Below are 20,764 nucleotides of genomic sequence, written 5' to 3'. Positions count from 1 at the left end.
CACACACCACACACACACACACACACTATATATATATATATATATATATATATATATATATATATAGTAAACACTCGTTAACTCGAACTCTGATATCTCGAATTATCGGATCAGTCGACTTTTTTCCAGGCACGGTGTCGCTACGACCGCTGACGCGCGCAAAGAGCGCCAACTGCACAGGCTTGTGCAGTGCAGTTCATTTTCGCGCTTTGTCAGTGGTCAGAATGATGCTCTGTGGAGGTTATCCTCGGTCGAAAACTCCGGGGAACCGAGCACGTTCGCGAGATTTTTAGTGTGACTCGGTTTCGAACACGGTGTCAGCATGCATCTGCGTTTGCACTTATATGTGCGAGGCTCGTCGTTGCCTATGTGCGACCGACGTGTCGGTTGCTGGGTAGCACATAATGATCTACTAAAAGTACCGCTACTGGTACAATGAGCTTTTGTGAGGTAGTCGGCGCGCGGTTACCGGCGCCATATTGGAAATGCGTCATGTTGGCCTTACGCGGTGGTTATTCTTATATTCTCGTGAATTCGGCTATCTGGAAACTCCGCTTATCTCGATTTTTTCTAGTTCTTACTACTTCGCGGTAACGGAGTATTAATATATATATATATATATATATATATATATATATATATATATATATATATATAGTTCGGTATGCTAGTGCACGTCCCTTAAGATCCACCTGTTCTACCTGTTCGTCGGTGGTATATACGTATAGTATATACGTAGGGAGAATGTGTAGGTATATGTTGATAAGAGAGTCTCTGCTGTGGAGCTTTATCTATTATTATTTTTGATAACTATGGAAACATATACGGCAGGAGCATAAGAAAGCGTGTGGTGAAGACGGTGAATAACGATGTGCACAACCTTCTGTGCGGACTACCCGCACGCGCATATCGCAGTGCACGCACCTTAGCGGACGCTGGACGACGCTATACCGAAGACAAATCTCCAGCTCGCACTATTCGCGCAGCTGTCTTCGCCACAGGCGTTTAAAATTAATTAAATTCTGGGATACTTTATACGTGCCGAAACCACGATGAGATTATAAGGCACGCCGTAGTGGGGGACTTCGAATTAAGTTTGTCCACCTGGGGTTCTTTAACGTGCACCATAACAAGACATGCATTTCCAGGAAATAAACTCATTGCCACCTTCAAGTGCGTCTTGTAATTTTAATTTCAGGGAATACGAACCAGTTTCGCACGTTCAGTGGAACGAGAAATAACAGAAGTCGACTGTGTGGGCATGCCACCTTTGTACATGGAGCTCAATTTGTCGCAAAAGCACTTTCACGGATACCCAGAGCACACTTGTGAGTAAACGCTGCGCTTCTGCTGGACGACTTATTAAAACCACTCCGAAAGTCAGTTAGGATCAGGTGAGGACACTGCTTCTTACTTTTGGAAACAACGTGAATTCTTTCTTTGTGTCTCGGACCGTGGTACGGAGGCGTATAGTTATTACATACTGTTACGTACCTACGCGCTTAACTTGAACCTGTAAGACACACTTATTTCAACAGGTGCAAGTTACGAAGAAAGAACTTAACGTTAGTGACTTGTGTCGTAGCTAAAGTGGGCACATAATCCAAATGTTAATCAGATATATGGGACTGAAAAATGATGCAGTATCTATTTGGAGTAAAGCAATAAAACTTTTCAAAGAATAACCGTTTTTTTTTTTTTTGTACGTCTTTGCTACGAAAAACGACACAATATTGTTACGTAAAACGTATACAGACAATCGATCAAAACTGCTAATGCTTTCACAGAACCACAATGACATTTATCTGTACCAACTAATATGACAAAGCTTATGCGTCATCCTCCAGCTATTGAAATAATAGTCACAATGTGCAAGCTACAGAAGTTGACTATTGAAAACTTCGCAACGAAATTGCGCGCTTCACTGGAATAGTAAAATTTTAAATTAAAAACTTTACTGCTTGCTTTTGGAGTTTTAGCAAATGAACATGCGTTCAAAATTGGTCGGCGTGAATATCGCAGTATGTCACATGAAGTTATAACTAATTTTCTAATTAGGAAGTTGATCGTCATGATATATAATCAATGCGGAACTTCTCACGTCCTCCACCGCGATTAATTTGTTGGCAAAAATTGTTTGTTTATTGTTACTGCTGTCGCTTTAGTAATTCCAAATTTGTGGCTGTCCTCACGGCACATAGCTGTTGCGAAATGTCCAGTGTTTTATCCGATTCAGGTGATAGTGAGACTGATTGAGAAGCATTTAAAGAAACTCAAAAAAGAGATTCAACCTTAAAATTTCACGTCGGTACATTGGAGCAGCGAACGGTATTATGCATCCTCAACCGTAATAGTTTGCGGAGCACGGAATTCGATTAATTACAAGCAACATTTATTCGCAGCCGCTGCATCCGCCTGCGAACTGAAATGTGCAATGGATACGCGGACCGCGTACGACCACCATATCGCTGAACTAAATTCCAGGTTGCGTGGTGAAGTCGCGAGGGAATTTAACTTTCTTTCCGTATTTTGTGATGTGATAGCTTTTGCAGCTAGTCAACATATATCTGAAGACGTGTTTCAAACGAGTGCAGACGCTGTACCAAAACCAGAACTGCGACTGATGTTGCGAAACAAAGCCAAAACACTTCGTAGCCGGCCTTCGCCAAATGCCAGAAGAAACCAAACTTTTATTTTTTTTAAATACGTATGCGAACAGAAAGTTAATAATAACTAAAAAGATCCAACGAAGCGCGCTTGTTTCACTAAATTTGGCGCAGACTCGTGTCAGCTCATTTAATCGTAAGCCACATCCTGTGTATTCGTATTCGTTCGACGTATTTTGTTGCATTAAACAGCGTGCCTATGTGACTTGTACCAAGTATGCAATTGACGAAAATAAACATTATAACCTAGGACTTATTTGTAATACTTGTATGTAGCGGAAACTTATGCACTACATTTTGTGTCGGAACCTCGTCTGTCCGCGCGGCTCCGCGCAGTTCGCACGCACGCACGGAACACGCACGCACGCTTCCGCGCCGGTTTCCGCGTGGTCTGTTCCGATCTTCGACCGGAGCGCTTAATTTGTGTGTAAAAATAGCGCCAATAAAAAGAGACACCCGTGCCAAATGGTAGTAGGAATACTCCTCTCTCTATACGCATCCATGTCGTCTGCCGTGCAGGCCTTCCGTGAGCGTACTTTCGTTATCGTGAAGCCGGACGGCGTGCAGAGAGGCCTGATCGGCAGAGTAGTCAGCCGGTTCGAACAGAATGGCTTCAAATTAGTGGCTATGAAGTTCGTTCAGGTTAGTAGAGCAGCTCGTTCCTATATGCATGCTCGCGGACTGTGCGATGTTTGTGGGTTGAAATCTTCTGCTTTCAAATCCACTTACGTGTCAGCAATGCGTTGCTAGTTTAGAATATCGATAGGAGTGCCGATGCACTATTTATTCGCGTGAACACAGCTCTGTGTAGTTCACATGAACCAGAAAAGAAGCGTTTGCTTGGCGACCTGGCCGGATTAAGAAAACCGAAGGGTCGAAGCTATGGGCGGCATTGGGGCCGCGTGCCCCGCGACTTCAGTAGGGCGGAACAACGGAGCTCTGAGCTGTAACCCGATTAGCCACTGACTCCCTTACCCCCTCAATTTGTTAAAAAAAAAAAAAAAAAAGGTTTGCTACGATTACAGTCTAGGATAGTACTTTTCTTTCACACCAACTGGACAAGTACAAGAAATCACGAAAACCACGTGAGAAAGACTATTAACAGAACACCAACCAAAATGGTGTTGTCGGAAGAATAAAAGAACGAGATAGTTTTAGACAATTCCATACGTTCCAAGGACCTAACAATACTGGCAGGATTAAAAAAAAAAAATCGAAATAAGCTGAATTCAAATATTAGGAAAGCTCGAAATGGGTTCTACAAAGCAGTTTTCTGCTATATCCAGTCGCCCCCCTCAAAATATGGAATACAGTTCGCTGCCTTAATGGCAGAATATAAAGAATATTCTGAGTACTCTCACTTTTAATAATGTTGAATATTGCGATGCTTCTTTATATAGTGGCCAAATTTAGTGACCATTCTTTAAAATGCTGGGGCAGCCTCACAGATGCTTGATGGCAGTGCAGACTCAGGAAAATATGTGCTGTTTAAGAGTACAGACGCTATTTTTCTGTCTCCTTGTAATGAGCAGGAGGTATACATAGTACTGAAGTCATTGAATAAGAATATGGCAGCTGGCAATGATTATATGAAAACAGAACCGATTATACGACTAGCTGACATCTTATTTGAAATAATGCATTGGTTACAGGTATTTTTCCTGACAATGAAAATCACCAGAGTGATGGTGCTTCATAAAGGTGACTCTATTAATGAAATAGAGAACTTGAGACCTATCTCTATCTTTCTGTTTCTTTTTCAAAGGATTTAGAACTTAGAAAAACAAGGTTGACCAGGCTTCTTGATGAACAACAAGCATTTGTTAAAGACCATGGTTTCTGTGAGAAAAAGTAAACTGAGATGGCACCTGCTGAAGATATAAAAGTAAAACACTTAACATTGACAACAGGTATTTTATTATGTCACCACTTTGTAACGGCACTTTTATGCTCATAGCTCACATCATTAGTCTTGTCATTATTTTAATACTCATATATTTTATGCAATTTACAGCGACTTGTATTAGGCCTCTTTAAAGCCACCTTTTATCTACCTTGTTGCTACCCACTGTCCACTCCATCCATAATACATTTGAGAACCCATCACCATACGTCATGGCGCTCTTTGGCCATAGCTGGCCCTTGCTCCATTAAACACTACACATCATCAGCTTTGACAATAGGTTGTATATAGGGCTCCGTGTTTTCGGATAAATCCGAAAAAAACCGATAAACACTCGCCGGTACAATTTTTGACAATTCGGATTTATCCGATAAACTCCGATTTTAACGGCCAATATGACCCCGTTCCGTTCTATATCGAAAGGGTATGTTCTAAGCAGTCATTGATACATCGGCCGGTTTGGCCGATATAAACTTTACCTCACGTCAACAGTATCTCGTAGACCACACCCATCGCACATTTAACAGAGGGCTTGTCGCACGTGGAGCGAGAGACGTATGACCACTCGACGACTGTCGCAGACCTTCATGGATGCTACGCTGCTGTCGCTGAAAAGTGGAGACAGACAGTTGAGAGGAACCTTTTCGATGCACTCCAGTACACCAGTGAATCGTTTTGGTATAGCGCTCAAATTGTGAATCTAAATGTGAAGCATGAGTTAGCCCGCGTGTTCGAAACCTATGCGCCGATTTTTAAGGTAGTGTTTCTTGAAACTGACGACATGAGCCAACTCATCAGTGATTTTGCGAACTATCAGAGCTAATTAATTAGTAATATTGTTGAACCCATGTCGCTTTGGAGACTTCACACTGTCCAGTGACCAGTGCTTTCTCGCTGCGCGCTGTCTTCTAGCGCAAACGTTGAAAAGGCAGTTTCAAAGCTGAGAATCATAAATCGAAAAGAGCGTGCCTCCATCAATGACCGCAACCTCGTGAAGTATGATTGCGTCTATTAGAGCAAGTTTTAAGGTTGTAATACGTACAAACATAGGTGTTTTGTATTGAAGTATTTGTGCTTGTGTGTATATGTGTGTGTGCGTTCAAACCTTCCAGACAACAAATACGCTTCGTGTGTTCTGATGTTTTCGTGTTCAGATATCATTTCATCTAAGATTTTTTAGTATTGAGAATAATGCAAAATTTAACCCCGAATTTCGGAGAATTGGGGATTTACATGAAATAAACTCCGATAAACTCTGAATTTCCACCAGAAAATAAACTCCGAAAAACACCCTCCAAATTTCAAGAAAAATAAACTCCGAAAACACGGAGCTCTAGTTGTATACTATAGGGCCTTTTTTCAGATTTTAGAAAGGCCTTTGAGAAACAATATTTTGCTCTGTAAACTTCCACTTTATGGTCTTTGAGGCATTGCGCTAAATTTGATCCAGAGCTACTTGTCTGGCAGGCTGCTGTATACATGTGTTCACACTTTTCAATCTCAGATGAAGAAAATATTGTTTGGTGTCCCTCAAGGTTCTATTCTGGGTCCACTACTTTTCATTTTGTACTTAAATGACATCGTTAACATTCCACTTACCCCTGACATTATTCTCTACACTGACAACACAAGCTTGTTTTTTTCTGGCAGTAACTTAGGTGAAATGGAAGGAGCAGTTAATAAATATATAAATAAATTAACAACTTGGCAAGTTTTAATCAACTTCATTAAAATGTAGAAAAAATAAATTAATTGTCTTTAAGCTTAGAAATAAAGCAGATAGTACTGATATTTGTATTAACTTTACAGCTGCATGGTAGGACAGGTTTGTTTTTAAATTCTTAGCTGTCATAGTTGAGGAATCTTTTCTCGATATACACGAGAATGGAATTCATACTAGTATATTCAGATCATTAGCTGTTTTAGTTAAGCTTAGGTTTCTGGTTCCGCCATGGCTGAAGAGACAGTTGTATTTCTTGCTCATTCAATCTCATCATCATTACTGCTTATTAATATGGGGTTTAACAAAGCAAAACAAATACTGATAGATTAATAATTCTTTAGAAACTGAGCAGCGAGCAGAATTCTTGCTAAAGCATGGTATTTTAAAGGTCACTCAATAATTCTGTCTTAATGTCGTACATATGGTGCAAAATGCAAGAGGTGAGCTTGCATTCTATGATGCGTACCTTTGCAGTTATACATAACAATCTTGCACATGTTTGCCTCAAGATACCGTGACACAGGACCAGCTATGCACCGAAACAGCATAATTATTTAATGCCAGACTTTCTGAACACACACCGGACTTTCATCAAAATGGTGAAACAGTCTGCATCATTTGGCAGTTTTAAAAATGCATTGAAGTCATATCTCCTCACCTGTGCCATAAAGTAAAAGGAAAATGTGCCTGTTCAAAGCAGGCGTTGTACTATTGTTCTAGTGTAACCTATGTGAAATTGTACTTTTGTTTTTCATTTGTCAAAATTTTTCAATGTAAATATTGTATAACGTAAATGTAGATATTTTATAAAGTTGAAAATGTATGATTGTGTGAAATATTATGTACTATCAACCAAAAATGTGTACGGACCACGGGATCTCAGAAAACGCTAAATGTCCGAGCAGCCTTTAAAAGTAGCCAGTAAAACTGTACATCACAATGTTGTTTGCATACACCAGTAGAGGCTGGAAATAGGAATAGTACCAGGCTGCAGAGATATTCAGCTTTTTGTCAGATCCCTTGGTCCGTAACCTCGATAGTACATGTATGTGCCATTACCACATAAGCAATGTACGAGTGTCAAGGCCATGGTCAGGCAGAGATCTGCCCTGTCATCCAAGACCAAGATGTGTCTGAAACAAAGATGGAAATAAATTTATCACTGTCTTAGCAACAATACACTATGTTCATAATCGCCAGCTCTTCGGATACTTAAAACTGTGGTTATTTTGTCCATTGATAAACTGGCTTGTTTTCACATTTGCAGGCAACAGAAGAAACCTTAAAAAAGCACTATGAAGAGCTCTCTCAACGACCGTTTTTTCCTGCTCTCATGAAGTACATGCAGATGGGTCCTATTGTAATCATGGTAAGACGTAGAAAATATTACTTGAAGTTAGTGTATGCAAATGTGTTCTTAAAATTCTCATTGATGTGTGAGCCTCATAATCTTAAGTGGCATTCACGGATGGATGAAATATGTGCATTCTTTCTTATGAAATGTTAAATACTGCTGATTAAGACAATTTTCATATGGTCATACTTAGCCACATTAGTACAGGCCTAACATGCTATGATGGGTGTACTCAAAAAGCTTGGATGGAAAATGATTAGGCAACGAGAGTTTCAAGAAAGTTTTATCTTCCATCTACTTTTAGCCCCAATAGCATACACTTTACTGAGCAAGTACTTACTCTAAGCTTCACCTTAGCCATAGGGCAAATAAAAACAAAAGTTTGTCCACCATTGCTGCTGGGATTCAAACTTGTATTTCCATTGCAATGTCCAATTGGGAGACGCTAACCACTGAGTTAGCATGCAGCTTTGGGGCATGGTAATTTTTGTGGGAGTTTTGTGTGTCACACAGACTGTGAGAGTGGTGAAAAACATGCATTTAATTTGCAGGAACAACAGGCAATGCTGTAGCGGATAAGGATAATGTTGTGTGCATCAAATAGGTGTGGTTCTTAAGATGGTGGTGTCCGCTGTATGAGCCTGCTGCAGTTGCAGTAAAAGAGTTCAGAGTCAGAGGAACTGCTGAAGTCTGCAGATTATTTTAGTGTGCTAAGCGTTGAACCATATTCTTTTTTGTAGCAGCCCATTCTTAGCTGTTAGTTTAAATCTTGGGGGTTCATAGAAGAAGGGGAAGTGTTGCATGCTGCAGGCGAACATGGCCTTGCAAAAGTTGCCGGCAGTTGCAGTTGCTGGCAATTGCATCAATGCAGTACGGTCAGATGTCTGTGACAGTTGACTTTGCAAATGACCTTTCTATTTTAACGCGACAGCGTTAAGGGCCCCGTGTCGCAGAAAATCCGGCGTCGGAAGCGTTGTCTGTATGAGAAAAATCATCCTGAACCACGCAAACCACGCATCTCGAACCACACAGGCCCTCCACATGGCGCATAGGCGTAACTGAACTAATTGAGTTTCTCAAAGTAAATTGGGTCAGAAAATTTGTAAAGTACGACTTATACACAACCTACAGACATCATAGTGTTGGATTGTAATTTGAATATACGAGAAAACATAATTCTCTTACGGTGGAAACTCAAACACAAACCGCTTTTCCAGCTGCCGCATTTCTACCAATCACAGAGCAGCGCGCGTCCCATGCTTGTTACCAATCATAGCATGGCGCTGTGGCAGCGGTGGCGCCGGCCGCGCGGGGAAATGACAAAAAAAAAAGAGAACCAGAACACTCGCCTTCGTGCATAGCGCTTGCTACCAGCGTTTCCCAGTAAACATTACAGCTACATAAGCTGCAGTTGCCGGGAAGCGTGAGAAGCAGTCAGGGATCTTTGAATGCTATCACATTCTACTCTTAAAGGCAAGCTGAAGCGCCTGCCAAGTTTTTCAGATAAGTGCACGAAACAAATGCTTGGATGCTGTGTTGTGTATCCAAGTGTTTTTAACTCTTGCATCGCTACCATTCTGCAACTTCTAAAAAGTCAGGACCTAGCTAACAGACATGGCCAACGTTTACGCTATGTTCTGCTAGGTTATTCCATCTAAAGTATGAACAAGTATGTTACTTCATTGAAAGCATTTTAACTCCTACATTACTACCGTTTTCACAGGGAGAGGCCTTCGTCCTGCAGTGGACATAAATATAGGCTGATGATGATGATGATTACTACCATTGTGCAACTTTTAAAGGGTCTGTCTGCTGTTCTTCAGGGACCTCTTATTTTGTTGCACAATAGAAGGCCTATCATTTGAAGTGTCTAAATGTGCCGCGGTTTCTTTGGGAAATGAGTAGAAATTCTTAGAAAGCAAGTAAAGGTAAATCTGCTTAGTCTCCTCCTAAAACTGTGTATGGACGCCCACAGCACTGATTACTGGACGTGATGGAAATGCCATGCTGGTAAAAGTGAGAAACTGGAAGCATATCAGGTTTCTGCAGAAACGGTTGCTTTGTGTAAAACACTGACATTATGGCTCTAATGCTTGCCCTCATCATGTGCCGTAATATCCTGATAGCCCACCAAGAAAAGGTGTACCACCAATAAAACTGAGAAAAAAAAAAGAGAGAGAGAAAAACATTGTAGCAAAGGTTGTTAAGGTTTGTTTATATGCCCTTGTCAGTATTCCTCAAAACTTTCAAAAGGACAGTCACTGTCACTGTCGAAGAAAATGTTTATGATCTCATCCCGCACATGGTCAGACATGGTCAGTAGTAAGGAAGCGGGAGTGGAAACCACCGACGCCAGTTGCTCATGGAACTCGTTGAGCTCACTGTGACAGGTACTGGTGAGAGGTCTTGAAATTTCTCAACTTCACTTCTGACGTAAGCTTCAACGCTTTCTCTTAGTGCAGACAGCTACTTACGACCCTTCCTACTTACTACTTTCTTCTTGGAAGAACTGGAAGAGTCCATGATCAACCTCCTCAGAAAATACAGGCCTTCTGTTGTTCATGGGTTGCTCGAATCTACCTTTTCCATGGCATTGCTGCAGCAGAGTTTCGTAGGTCGAGTTCCATAGCTTCACTTTCTTGTGGTCCACTCCAGATTGACGGTCGGTCTTGCTCACGTTGCTGCCGGTCTTCCGGCACCATTGGACTGCCTCCACTTTCTCTTCCATTGTGAAGCTCTGTCGCATGCTGACGTCCTTGCTGCTCCGCGACAAAAGATTAAGTGACCAAGTTTTTTAAGTTCGGGGATTGTTCAGGGTTGTTCACTTATCTCCTGTGGTACCTAGCTTCTGCCAAGGTCACCATTGCAGCAAAGGAAGATGACTCAAAGATGATTCTCCTTCCCAGTCAGCGTTGTTCCTTATCTCTGGCAGTAGCTAGCTAATCCCGTTTTTGCCATGATCACCATTGGTGGTGGTTGAAGCGGCGCCCCCCCCCCCCCCCCTCCCTATTCCATAGGGATTAAAAGAAGTGGGCTATCTTTTGGTACTTTATAAAAAATAGCAAAGCATACAAAAAAATGGGGGCGGGCATCTTCCAGGATATTACCGTAATCAATTGCATAAGTCATAATTTTTTTTGTCACCTATTGACCCTTTTCGCGGAGCAGTTTGTTTTAGAGAAACGAGATGGCGCTCATGGCAGCGCGCCATATCTCTCCTCGGCGACCGCGCACGAATACGAAACCATTACCGCTTCTACCTTGCTTCTGTGCGATCAGCTGCCGGCAATGCAACTGAGTTTTCGCTAACACACTGTGCTCCAATCATGCTAGATTGAATCATGTGGATTGAAGACGTGTGCTGCAAGTATAGTGGCTGGCATGTTAAGCCATTGGCTGCAAAAACTAGGTCAAGACGTTGGCCATGGTTAAGACTAGGTTATGACGTTCGCCATGGTTACGCAGGCGTTGGCTACGGCGCTGGTTACGCAGATGCAGGCGTTGGCCATGGTTAAGACTAGGTTAAGACTAGGTTAAAACTAAGTTAAAACTAGGTTAAGACGTTGGCCAAAAACCATGTTAAGACATTGTCTGCAAAAATAGTGACTGGCATGTTAAGGAATAGAAAGAATCTGTGTGGCCAAGTTCAAGGACCGCTGATGCAACTGTCCGAATGTGTTACCGGCACTTCAAGATTTACGGCCGTCCTCGAGGATACAGAAATTTGCTCATCCGCCAACTTTGTATCACTAACCTTCAAAGAAAGGGCTTCATCCCCACAATGTCGGCAAGAGTGAGTACCACTCGCTAAACAATGACCTAGGGAGTAGTGCCACTTCCTGTCATAGTAAGTTTCGCGCACGTTATCTATACACATCTGTCCCAAATGGCAGGAAAACTTACGCCCACTCTATCGCCGACGTATCAAGAATAAGTGAATGGGCGCAAACTTGTATGTATGCGCACTGTATACGCTCAATGAATGACGGACTACACCTATGACGCACGAATGGTCGAAGCTGAATGTTTCGTGACGGTCCATAAGAGTAAGCGAGTTACTAGCTGCAATATATATTTGCTACAAGGTATCACAATCTACAAAACAGCTACGTTTCAAGCCTCGTGCGCAGCAAGAACAAATATATCGGAACTGAGCACACCCGCGAGCGATTAGGCAGAAAATAATCAGATAGTGGCCGCACCGAGGAACTTCACTGAGTCAGAAACTGACAAGCCACTGCTTCAAAATGTTTGCCGAATAAAGAACAAAGAGCAGAACACACTTATCCTGACTGAATTCATAATCGGAAAGCTTGGATAGCTTGGAATACATATCTAACCCCGCTTTTAGAACAAGCACCATATACGCTGCTTGCGCCGTTTGGACATAGCTTAATCAGCTCCAAAAGCGCTTTTGCATGTTCTCTGAAGCTGTGGTCAAAGCTTTGTGTCGTCCATCTAGTCACCGTCTACGATATCTCCGAAAACAGAGGTTTTCTAAGCCGCGCCGGCGTCATACACTTCCATTGTAAACAAGGAGGCAATGGAGGCAGTTGAGGCAAGCAATGGACGCGTCACCACGTGATCAAACATGGCAGCGCCCACGGGATCGCCGCGAAAAGGGTCAATATATAGTAATCTATTAATGTGTTTCCTACAGGCACAGTCTGATTAGTCAATCCAAGCCTTTTGAGAGATGGTTAAGCAGGCATATTGTGGTAAGAAATGCCTACACTGGTGTTGTGACGATGCCAGCACGCCTTAAAAGTGCAATGCACTTTCAACATCTTGAAAAAGACAGTGACCCTCGCACCAGTCCCACAACGCTACTCGCACTGTTGTGCATTATCATGTCAAGAGGACATTACTTGAGAACCCATTGATGCACCACTCCGTTCATATTCACGAAGACAGCGCAACTTTTCAATGTGAACTTACTGGAAACAAGAAAGGAATTGCTGTCTCACACAAAGAAAAGTTAGCAGAAGCACATAAAATACTGTTTCGGGCAATACAGTAATGTAGCCAAGCAATATAACTACCCCAGCACGGGTTTTTGGTTACGTGATGGTATACAGATTGGTTGCACTGTTTCACCATCAAGCGACGCCCCATGTAATTTTTGCACCACTTTCAGAGCCAAATGAAAAATACAATTTCTTCTTTATGGGATACAAGCGTGCTCGTTTCAGTCAATGTGGTACACAATCTTCTCATTCCCACAACAATCGATAGTCATGTTCTGAGGGTAGACAGTCCCTTTAAGATGTCGGGGCCTAACAGACGTGACTAATGCTACACATTGTTTTGGTAGGTTGTTCAATCTGAAGTATGAACAAGTATGTTACTTCATTGAACTGCAGGAGTTGATGTGGCGAAGACGGCATTTGACACGTACTTATTCGACCTGACCACTTCGCATTGGTGTCATCTGCATAACAGTGCGATGCGACAACAAATAGCACTCTTCTGCTTTTGTGAATGATATTTGTAGCTGAAACTGTGCGGTGCTATTGATAATGTGTAAAAAAAACTCCTCAAAATTTTTTTTTTATGCTCATGACAGTGCATGTCAAGAAGTCCTGGTTTGGTAGTTGATGCGAATTGGAAAATAACCTTCATTTTCTTCTCCAGGTTTGGGAAGGCAAAGACATTGTCAAAAGAGCACGAGATATCATTGGTGCCACAGACCCTTTGAAATCGAGCCCTGGTACCATAAGAGGCGACTATGGAATTGCAACTGGCAGGTAAGGTGACATTTTGTCTTACAAAATTCCGATTGCCGTTATCATCACCATCTTCTTGGCCATCTTCTGTGTCACCTTAGGAAGTAATTGCTGCAATCGTTAAAAAGTTTTTGTTAGAGTTTCTTAACAGGTTTGTGAAGAGTGTTTAGGTGTCCTCATAAGGCCCACTGCTGAAGACAGGCTTAGGTGCACCTTTCCGTGCACTATTATTTCACGACAGAGAGTGCACATGCATTGTGTGCGTGGCATCTTAGATTTAGGTGGACGTTAAAGAACCTCAGGTGGTTGAAGTTATTTTGGAGTCCCCCACTACAGCGTGCCTCATAATCAGATCGTGGTTTTAGCACGTAACACGCCATAATTTTTTTTTTTAGTTTAGGCATTGAAAGTTAACATTGCAGATAACTTTTAGTTCTTCTTTAACTCTACACGGGGGGGGGGGGGGGGGCACATTGAAGATATAACCTAGATGATACTCACTACAGTAAAAGGTAACAGCTTTAATGTGTTTATCTTTTATCTCCTCTCATTACTATCTTTTATCTCCTCTCCTTACGACCTGTCTACCTTATCATCTCCATTTGTCTCCTCCTCGTGTATTCAATAAATACCCTCTCCACAACAAAGACATTCATCAACAAAGACACCAACGCAAGTACTGCACAGTCTCGTGCTCAAACCTTGTTCCCTTTGGTTGTTTCGGTCCGCCATCACACTCTTCCTTCTCGAGCCTGCCCATGGCTTCAGCTTGGGTGAGGGCGGTTTGCAATAACCTTCTGACATGGCTGCAGAAAATGGTGCCTGGTCTTCCACCCAGCTATTCTGTCAACCTATCCCAGCTGGCTATGACCTTGGTATAACAGGCACAGTAAGGCCTGTGTTCTGGGAAGCATGAAGGGGTGAGATGTGTCCCCGGTGGAAGTAATCAAGTTTACCGTATTTATTCAAATATAAGGTGAGGCTTTTTTCCCAGAATCTTTAGCCTCTGTTACGATTCCCTTAGAGCTGCGATGCCCGGACCACGTGCAGTCAATTCCGATTCATTTTGAGCGGCCATGCTCGGACCACGTGCAAACGCATGGTAATCGGTGTGCCTAACGATCTTGTTCGTCAACATGAATAGATGTGTCAGCCGTGAGGGTCAGAGACGAAACCTGTCGTGCCGCCCTGCAACCCTTCCTCCCCCGCTGAGGACGTTCACCCCGCTACGGTCACCCACCATCTCTACTTCGTCTAGTTTGCCCCATGTCCTGCAGTGGGGGAGAGGAGAGGGGGATAGTGTCCGGATGGTGGAGGGTATAAGAAAGCCAGCCAGCAGCCACGTGGAGAACACTTTTGCTTTGCCCTAGCATGCAAGTGCATGCATGCTGAATGTTTCTTGTATGTTTTCTTTGGAGCACACCACTCACCCGTAACCATGTATTAAACTTCTTTGTTTTTACGTTGCCTCGTCTTCCCTGCCGGACCCTCTCCAATGGTCAGCCTGGTTTGAGCTCCAAGCAGACGCTGTTGAAGGCTCCCCAAACCCCGGCCCGTAACACCTCGAAGTCCCCCCCACCATATACGTGAATTTTGCCTTCAGGTGTGGCTTCACGGCAGTGCGAATTTCGCTGTGTAGTGTGGCTTTATGGCAGCGCGTGCCGCAATGCCGTGAAGCCACACTATAAGGCGATATTTTTTTTTCTTGTGTCCTCCAACTGACACTCTTGCCTTATATTCGTGACCACCTTATAATCGAATAAATACGGTTATTAAAATTATCTTGCGGAGTTCAGCACTGTAGCACAAGAGTATGTAACTTTCTGTTGCGCACTAATTTTTTCATCCTTCTATCAGGTGTTCCAGACAGCAGTTTGCTGCAATGCCGCTAAAGCAGTGCATGCATTAACACACCTCAGTGACCACCTAGTTTCCTCAGAATGACATCAAACGTGTTTTGTGATATGTTTAACGTGCTGGGCAGCAACAAAATTGGAATGCCTGTGGCCAACGGAGTGGGTAACCGAACACACAGCACACGCTAGACAGACAAACACAGTATTACAATACTGACACAGTAGCTGAAGGCCAAATGCTGCAGTTCATCGTCAAAAAAGGGTCGACAAATCATTATGAGTGCGCCACGACAAAGGAACAGCAATGACGAGAAACCATCGTCGTACACGCGCATGTACACACGCATGTACACACCGATGATGTCTGGAGCAATCCACAATAAGTGTGATGACGACAGTGACCTCGCTTGATTTTTGCAGGGGATAGTCTCCTGGAACATTCCGCAGATTCACCTTTGAAAAACTTGAGCAGAGCAGGTCAGCCATCAGCGTCAAGTTGCCTTCACGTTGTTCTAATACTTAATCGTTGTCGTTGATGATCGCTCAGGAAGGCACTGTCGTTTGAGGATATACTGTCGTTTATTTTTGAAGTTACAGTTATACAAATAAGAACACTTCCTTTAACATCTTTTAACCAAGTCCTGTGGCCCTGACTGCTTCCCAAACGCATTCTTGCGTCGCTATTCACAAAAAATGTCCGTCGTCAGAATGTCCGTTATAAGATGCTTGCGCACAAGCTCCTCCGAGTCCTTCTGCCTCCGTCCGCTCTCGCAGCTTCCCATAGCCCCCCGCCTCCTACCCGAGACGTCCCTCCCGGCAAGCCCAACCAAAGTCGTAAATTTGAGGAGAGTGTCGGGTACGGGGAAGCCGTCGGCGGAGGGAAGCGCCGTTTCGTTCTTACGGCAGAGCGTCTGGAGTATCTCAATTCATGATACAAACAAAAGAACCAGACAAACACAACAAAAGAACACCAGTGAGTACAAATCTCTTAACACACGTAGCACTTGGCAGCGGACTCACCCCACTGACGTCACATGCGAGAGGGCACCACTCTAAGGTGTTGGGTAAAGTTACTATAACTCTAGTCTCGGGGCTAGTACGTTTCACCATTTATACTGCCCTCAGCAGAACTTTACTTTCAGTCCTGAAGCGTGTTATCTGGACTTTTACACCGACACACTCTCCACGAAGAGGAAGTCTATCATGACCAGAATTTCAAAGACAACAATGCTTCGGCTCTCCTAGTGAGGAGGAAGAGGATAGCACGTAGTCTCAAGCAGTCTTGATAAAAAAATAGTAATCGTGGAAGTAATCAATTACATTTTAATAATTCCCCTCACATACGAGGTCTGTTAGAAAAGTATCCAACCTTTGGCCGAAGAAAAAAAACAGGCATAACTGGAGCGTTGGAAACCTAATCACCCTCAAAGTAGTCTCCTTGGGACTCCACACACTTCTCCCAGCGGTGCTGCCATTGTTGGAAGCATTCCGAGAAGGCCTCTTTCGGAATGGAGTTTAGCTCAGCTGTCGTTGCAGTCATAATGTCCTCTCTTATCTGAAATCACGCTCCTTACAATGGCCTCTTGATTTTGGGAAACAGCCAGAAGTCGCAGGGGGCCATATCAGGAGAGTAAGGAGCCTGTTGAATTACAGGAGTCTGGTTTTTTGGCAAAAAAGTCTGAATCAAGTGCGAGGAATGTGCAGGAGCATTGTCATGATCTATGTGCCAATTTCCTGTTGACCACAACTCTGGTCTATTGCGCCGCACAGCAACACGTAGGTGACGGAGGACATCCCTGTAGTACTCTTTGGTGATTGTTTGACCCTGTGGTGTGTACTCGTGGTGTACCACACTGTGGGAGTCAAAGAAAGCAGTCAGCATCACTTTGACGTTGCTGCGCACTTGGCGGGCCTTCTTTGGTCTTGGTGACGTGGAATGCTTCCACTGTGATGACTGGGATTTGGTTTCCGGGTCGTACCCGTACGCCCAAGACTCGTCACCAGTGATTATGGTGTTCATGAAGTCAGGGTCACTGTTTGTGGAATCCAGCATGTCCTGTGAGACTTCAACACAAAGTTGCTTTTGCTCCACCGTGAGCAGCTTCGGCATGAATTTCTCCGCAACTCTCTTCATGGCCAAATCTTCGGTCATAATGGAATGTGCAGAAAAAGTGCTGATGCCTACCTCTTCCGCAATTTCTCGGATAGTAACACGACGGTCCTGCATCACCACAGCGTTCACTTCGGCAATGACCTGGTCATTTCGGCATGTTGATGGCGGACCGGAGCGTGGCTCGCTTTCCACCGATGTCCGGCCGTCTTTAAACCGGTTGTACCACTCCTTAATCTGTGTGCTGCTCATAGCATGATCACCGAAAGCCGTTTGAATCTTCCGAATGGTTTCCACTTGGCTGTCACCCAGTTTCTGGCAAAATTTGATGCAGTAGCGCTGCTCCAGTCGCTCCGTCATTTTCCTTGCAATAAAAAAACCGACGAGAGCACTGCGCACTACCTCACTCAAATGCTGCGTCCCAGCGATTGACGCGGTAGGCGGGAAAAATTAGCGTATGCGCACGAAGGTTCAAGGTCGGCTGATGCAAGCGCGCTTGTTTCATATCCATCATTTGTTCTCAAAAAGAAATAAGGTCAGATACTTTTCTAACAGACCTCGTACATTTGAAGGGCAGTAATTGGTCACTGAAATCACATTTTTGAATGAAGTGATTGCAATTGTAATCGGCTACTTTTTTTTCTGCAACTTGTACAAGTCTGCAATATACAGTGTGATAGACCAGCAGCAAGAGTGTTGTAGTCCTTATGGCTTGTGCATCATTAAATAACAAATTACTGAAACAAGGCTTTATAGGCTTTCATTGTACCAGATGCAACCTTGATAATCCAGGTTATTGTAGGTGTAAATAATAGGAAGAATGACTGTGTACGTTAGTGTATTGCATTTTCATTGAATTAAGACATTAACGCATGATGTTGTTAATATGTGATTAAATCTGTTCATTTCAGAAACGTTGTTCACGGCAGTGACTCCTTGGAGAGTTCAAAGAGGGAGATCAATTTATGGTTCAGCAGTGCTGAGGTTATCGCTTGGCAACAAGAGTTGGACGATTGGCTGAACAAGGAGAACTGAGGCATATCTGCTATGACATTCATCCGGTGTTTACAGTAATTTTTATACCTGTGTTTTCGGTATTTAACTTGTAATATTCTGTCAGAGGACTTCAGCCTATTATCACGTTTATGCTTATTTTGCATTTTTTGATGCTGTTTTATTCTGTTGTTGGAAATGATGTATTTATTTCCGGCTGAAAATTGTGCTGCTCTGCAATGTAGCTGATAAAAAGGAACACCATGAAAAGGTGTCTTTACAATATTTTGTTATGTCACAGCTGCTTATTCTTAGTAAAAAAATTTTTCTGCTACAGTGAAGCTTGCAGTATGCATCATTTTCTACTATATTCCGAGTTGTAGATGCACAATTCGACATGAACAAAAACAACAACCACGACAACGACGACCAGAAAATAAACAAGAATTGCGCGGGGGGGGGGGGGGAGGGAAGGGAGGGAAGGGGAGGGGAAGGGGAGGGGAGAGGGGAGGAGGTTGCGGCACTTTAGAAGAACGCCGGTGATCTCAGAGGCCATCTCGGAGCAGTAGCTCGCGCCACAGATGGCGCTACGGGTACCACTGTCGTGTCGTAGCGCGCTTTCAAAGGCGCACCTATGGCGAAACGAGCATGGCGCAAGTCGGCACCAAACGTGCCCGACCCGCACACACTGAAGAAACGCTGGACGTACGTGCTTCCTGAACTACCCCTCGGGCTTGGCTGAGATGTTCACAGCAGCACCGTTTGCTGTCGTACGCGGTGCGTGGAGCTCGCAAGCGGAGCGCGAAGTCGCCTTTCTCTCAAGCGCTTTTTTTCCAGCAGAAGCCATGAACCTCACTCTTTTCTGGGCGCTTTTTTTTTTTTTTTCGTGATAAAGCACATTCCAATACGCGGCTGATATTGGTCGCTGCGGTCGGCTACACCGCGGCCGCCGAGGGAGCTTTAGCTCGGCCCGAACTCCGACTCCGCCTATTCAAATACATTTAAAACGCAGAAATTATTTTCTAAGGTAACCCCCAGGACGATTTTAATGAAATTTAGTGCATTAGAGAGAAGGTAAGTTCTAGCGATTGTTGGAAGCGAAATTTTGATTTATGGCCGTGGTATTTTTAACGAAATTGTCGAAAATTGGTAAGCTTGAAAAAAAAAAAAAAATAGAAGCACGAAGTGTACAAGTCCGTAACTCTTCACCAAATATAGATATTGAAGTTTTGCATCTGTCAGAACATCCAAAGCCGGACAAATTTTATAGATAATTTATATCTTACGTGAATTTGTTGCAATGTTTACGAAGGTTTTGGAAAATTCCTACCCGCATATTAGTGATGTATCTGAGAGCCATGTATATTAATCAAATTGTCCGCTTTAGATGTACTATTAGATGCATTTTACAGAATTGCGATATAGTTTTTCATTGATGAGTTACGGAGTTCTTGCTACCAGGCTTGCGCTACATCGAAACATCGCGTCGGCCGAAGTTTCCTCTTGGCTTACGTCCCCGACGTATTACTGAGCTCAGTTGGCTCAACGGCTTCCGACGGGAAACCAATGAATTGCCAATGAACGTACTGCTTAAATAGGTACGAAGACGGGAAAATGCGCGTGACGGCGCCGTATAAACCAGTGGCACAGCGATTGGGGAAACCACTTCTTATATGGAATACGTTTAGATTCCACGGCACTGGCCCCACCGTACCGACAGCGCAGTGCATGAAATTTGTTCCACAGTGAGTAAATCACGTCATGTAAAAGCCCTAACGTGGGTACGAGAAATGTGCATGAAGAAGGAAGGAATAGAAGTAGATGTTTGGTGTTTCTACAAGAGCAGTTATCGGCCGAGTCGGTAGGTCGTATGACAAGTAATATTTCTAGAAACACAAACCATTACTAAGACTCGCACGTACTCACACATACGCCAGAGAATACGCACGCGCGCGCGCGCGCAATAGCGGCAATCTCGGAGGCAGGAGCCGACCCAACGACCGACCTTCAATTTGTTTCATGGAGCAAGCACTAGATAGCGCAAGCTGGCTCTCGACAAGTTATTGTTGCGGCGGTTCTCTCAGAGGTCAGCAGCGTGGTCCTGGGGTTATCTCATAGGTGGCGCGAAAACCCCGCGGTTTACTCGAGTGGATTTGGATGGCGTTTCGCTGGCGGAATTCAACTGTCGTCGCTTGAAAGTCACAGAATTTTCTTGCAGTAAGAAACATATTGAAGGTAACTAGTGAAAGAGAGATCACAGAGCTTGTCCCTCACTCAGGGCGATGTTAGAAATGAAGGCGGACTGATAAGAAAAATCACGTACTCTCATAAACGACAAAACCGGTTAAGGCGATTTTTCGCTTGTATACGGAGCGGTTTGTGGACAGTTCGTCGGTTTTTCATAGACCGAATGCAAAAAAATCGCTTAACACG

At 43.6% G+C, this 20,764-nt stretch overlaps 1 protein-coding gene across 1 annotated transcript; it reads left to right on the top strand.

The window, feature by feature from the left end:
* The first annotated feature begins 3,019 nt into the window (after positions 1-3,019).
* Positions 3,020-18,661, top strand: LOC119449994 (nucleoside diphosphate kinase-like). Its single transcript, XM_037713319.2, has 4 exons — positions 3,020-3,308; positions 7,560-7,661; positions 13,281-13,393; positions 18,250-18,661. Exons 1-4 carry the CDS (start codon positions 3,132-3,134, stop codon positions 18,371-18,373), a joined length of 516 nt encoding a protein of 171 aa, XP_037569247.1. The 5' UTR covers positions 3,020-3,131; the 3' UTR covers positions 18,374-18,661.
* The last annotated feature ends 2,103 nt before the right edge of the window (positions 18,662-20,764 follow it).

The sequence above is a fragment of the Dermacentor silvarum genome, chromosome 4 (genome assembly GCF_013339745.2).
Source record: "Dermacentor silvarum isolate Dsil-2018 chromosome 4, BIME_Dsil_1.4, whole genome shotgun sequence".
NCBI classification, from domain to species: Eukaryota; Metazoa; Arthropoda; class Arachnida; order Ixodida; family Ixodidae; genus Dermacentor; species Dermacentor silvarum.
Note: the sequence above shows the minus strand (reverse complement) of the source record. Positions and strands in the feature narration are given on the sequence as shown.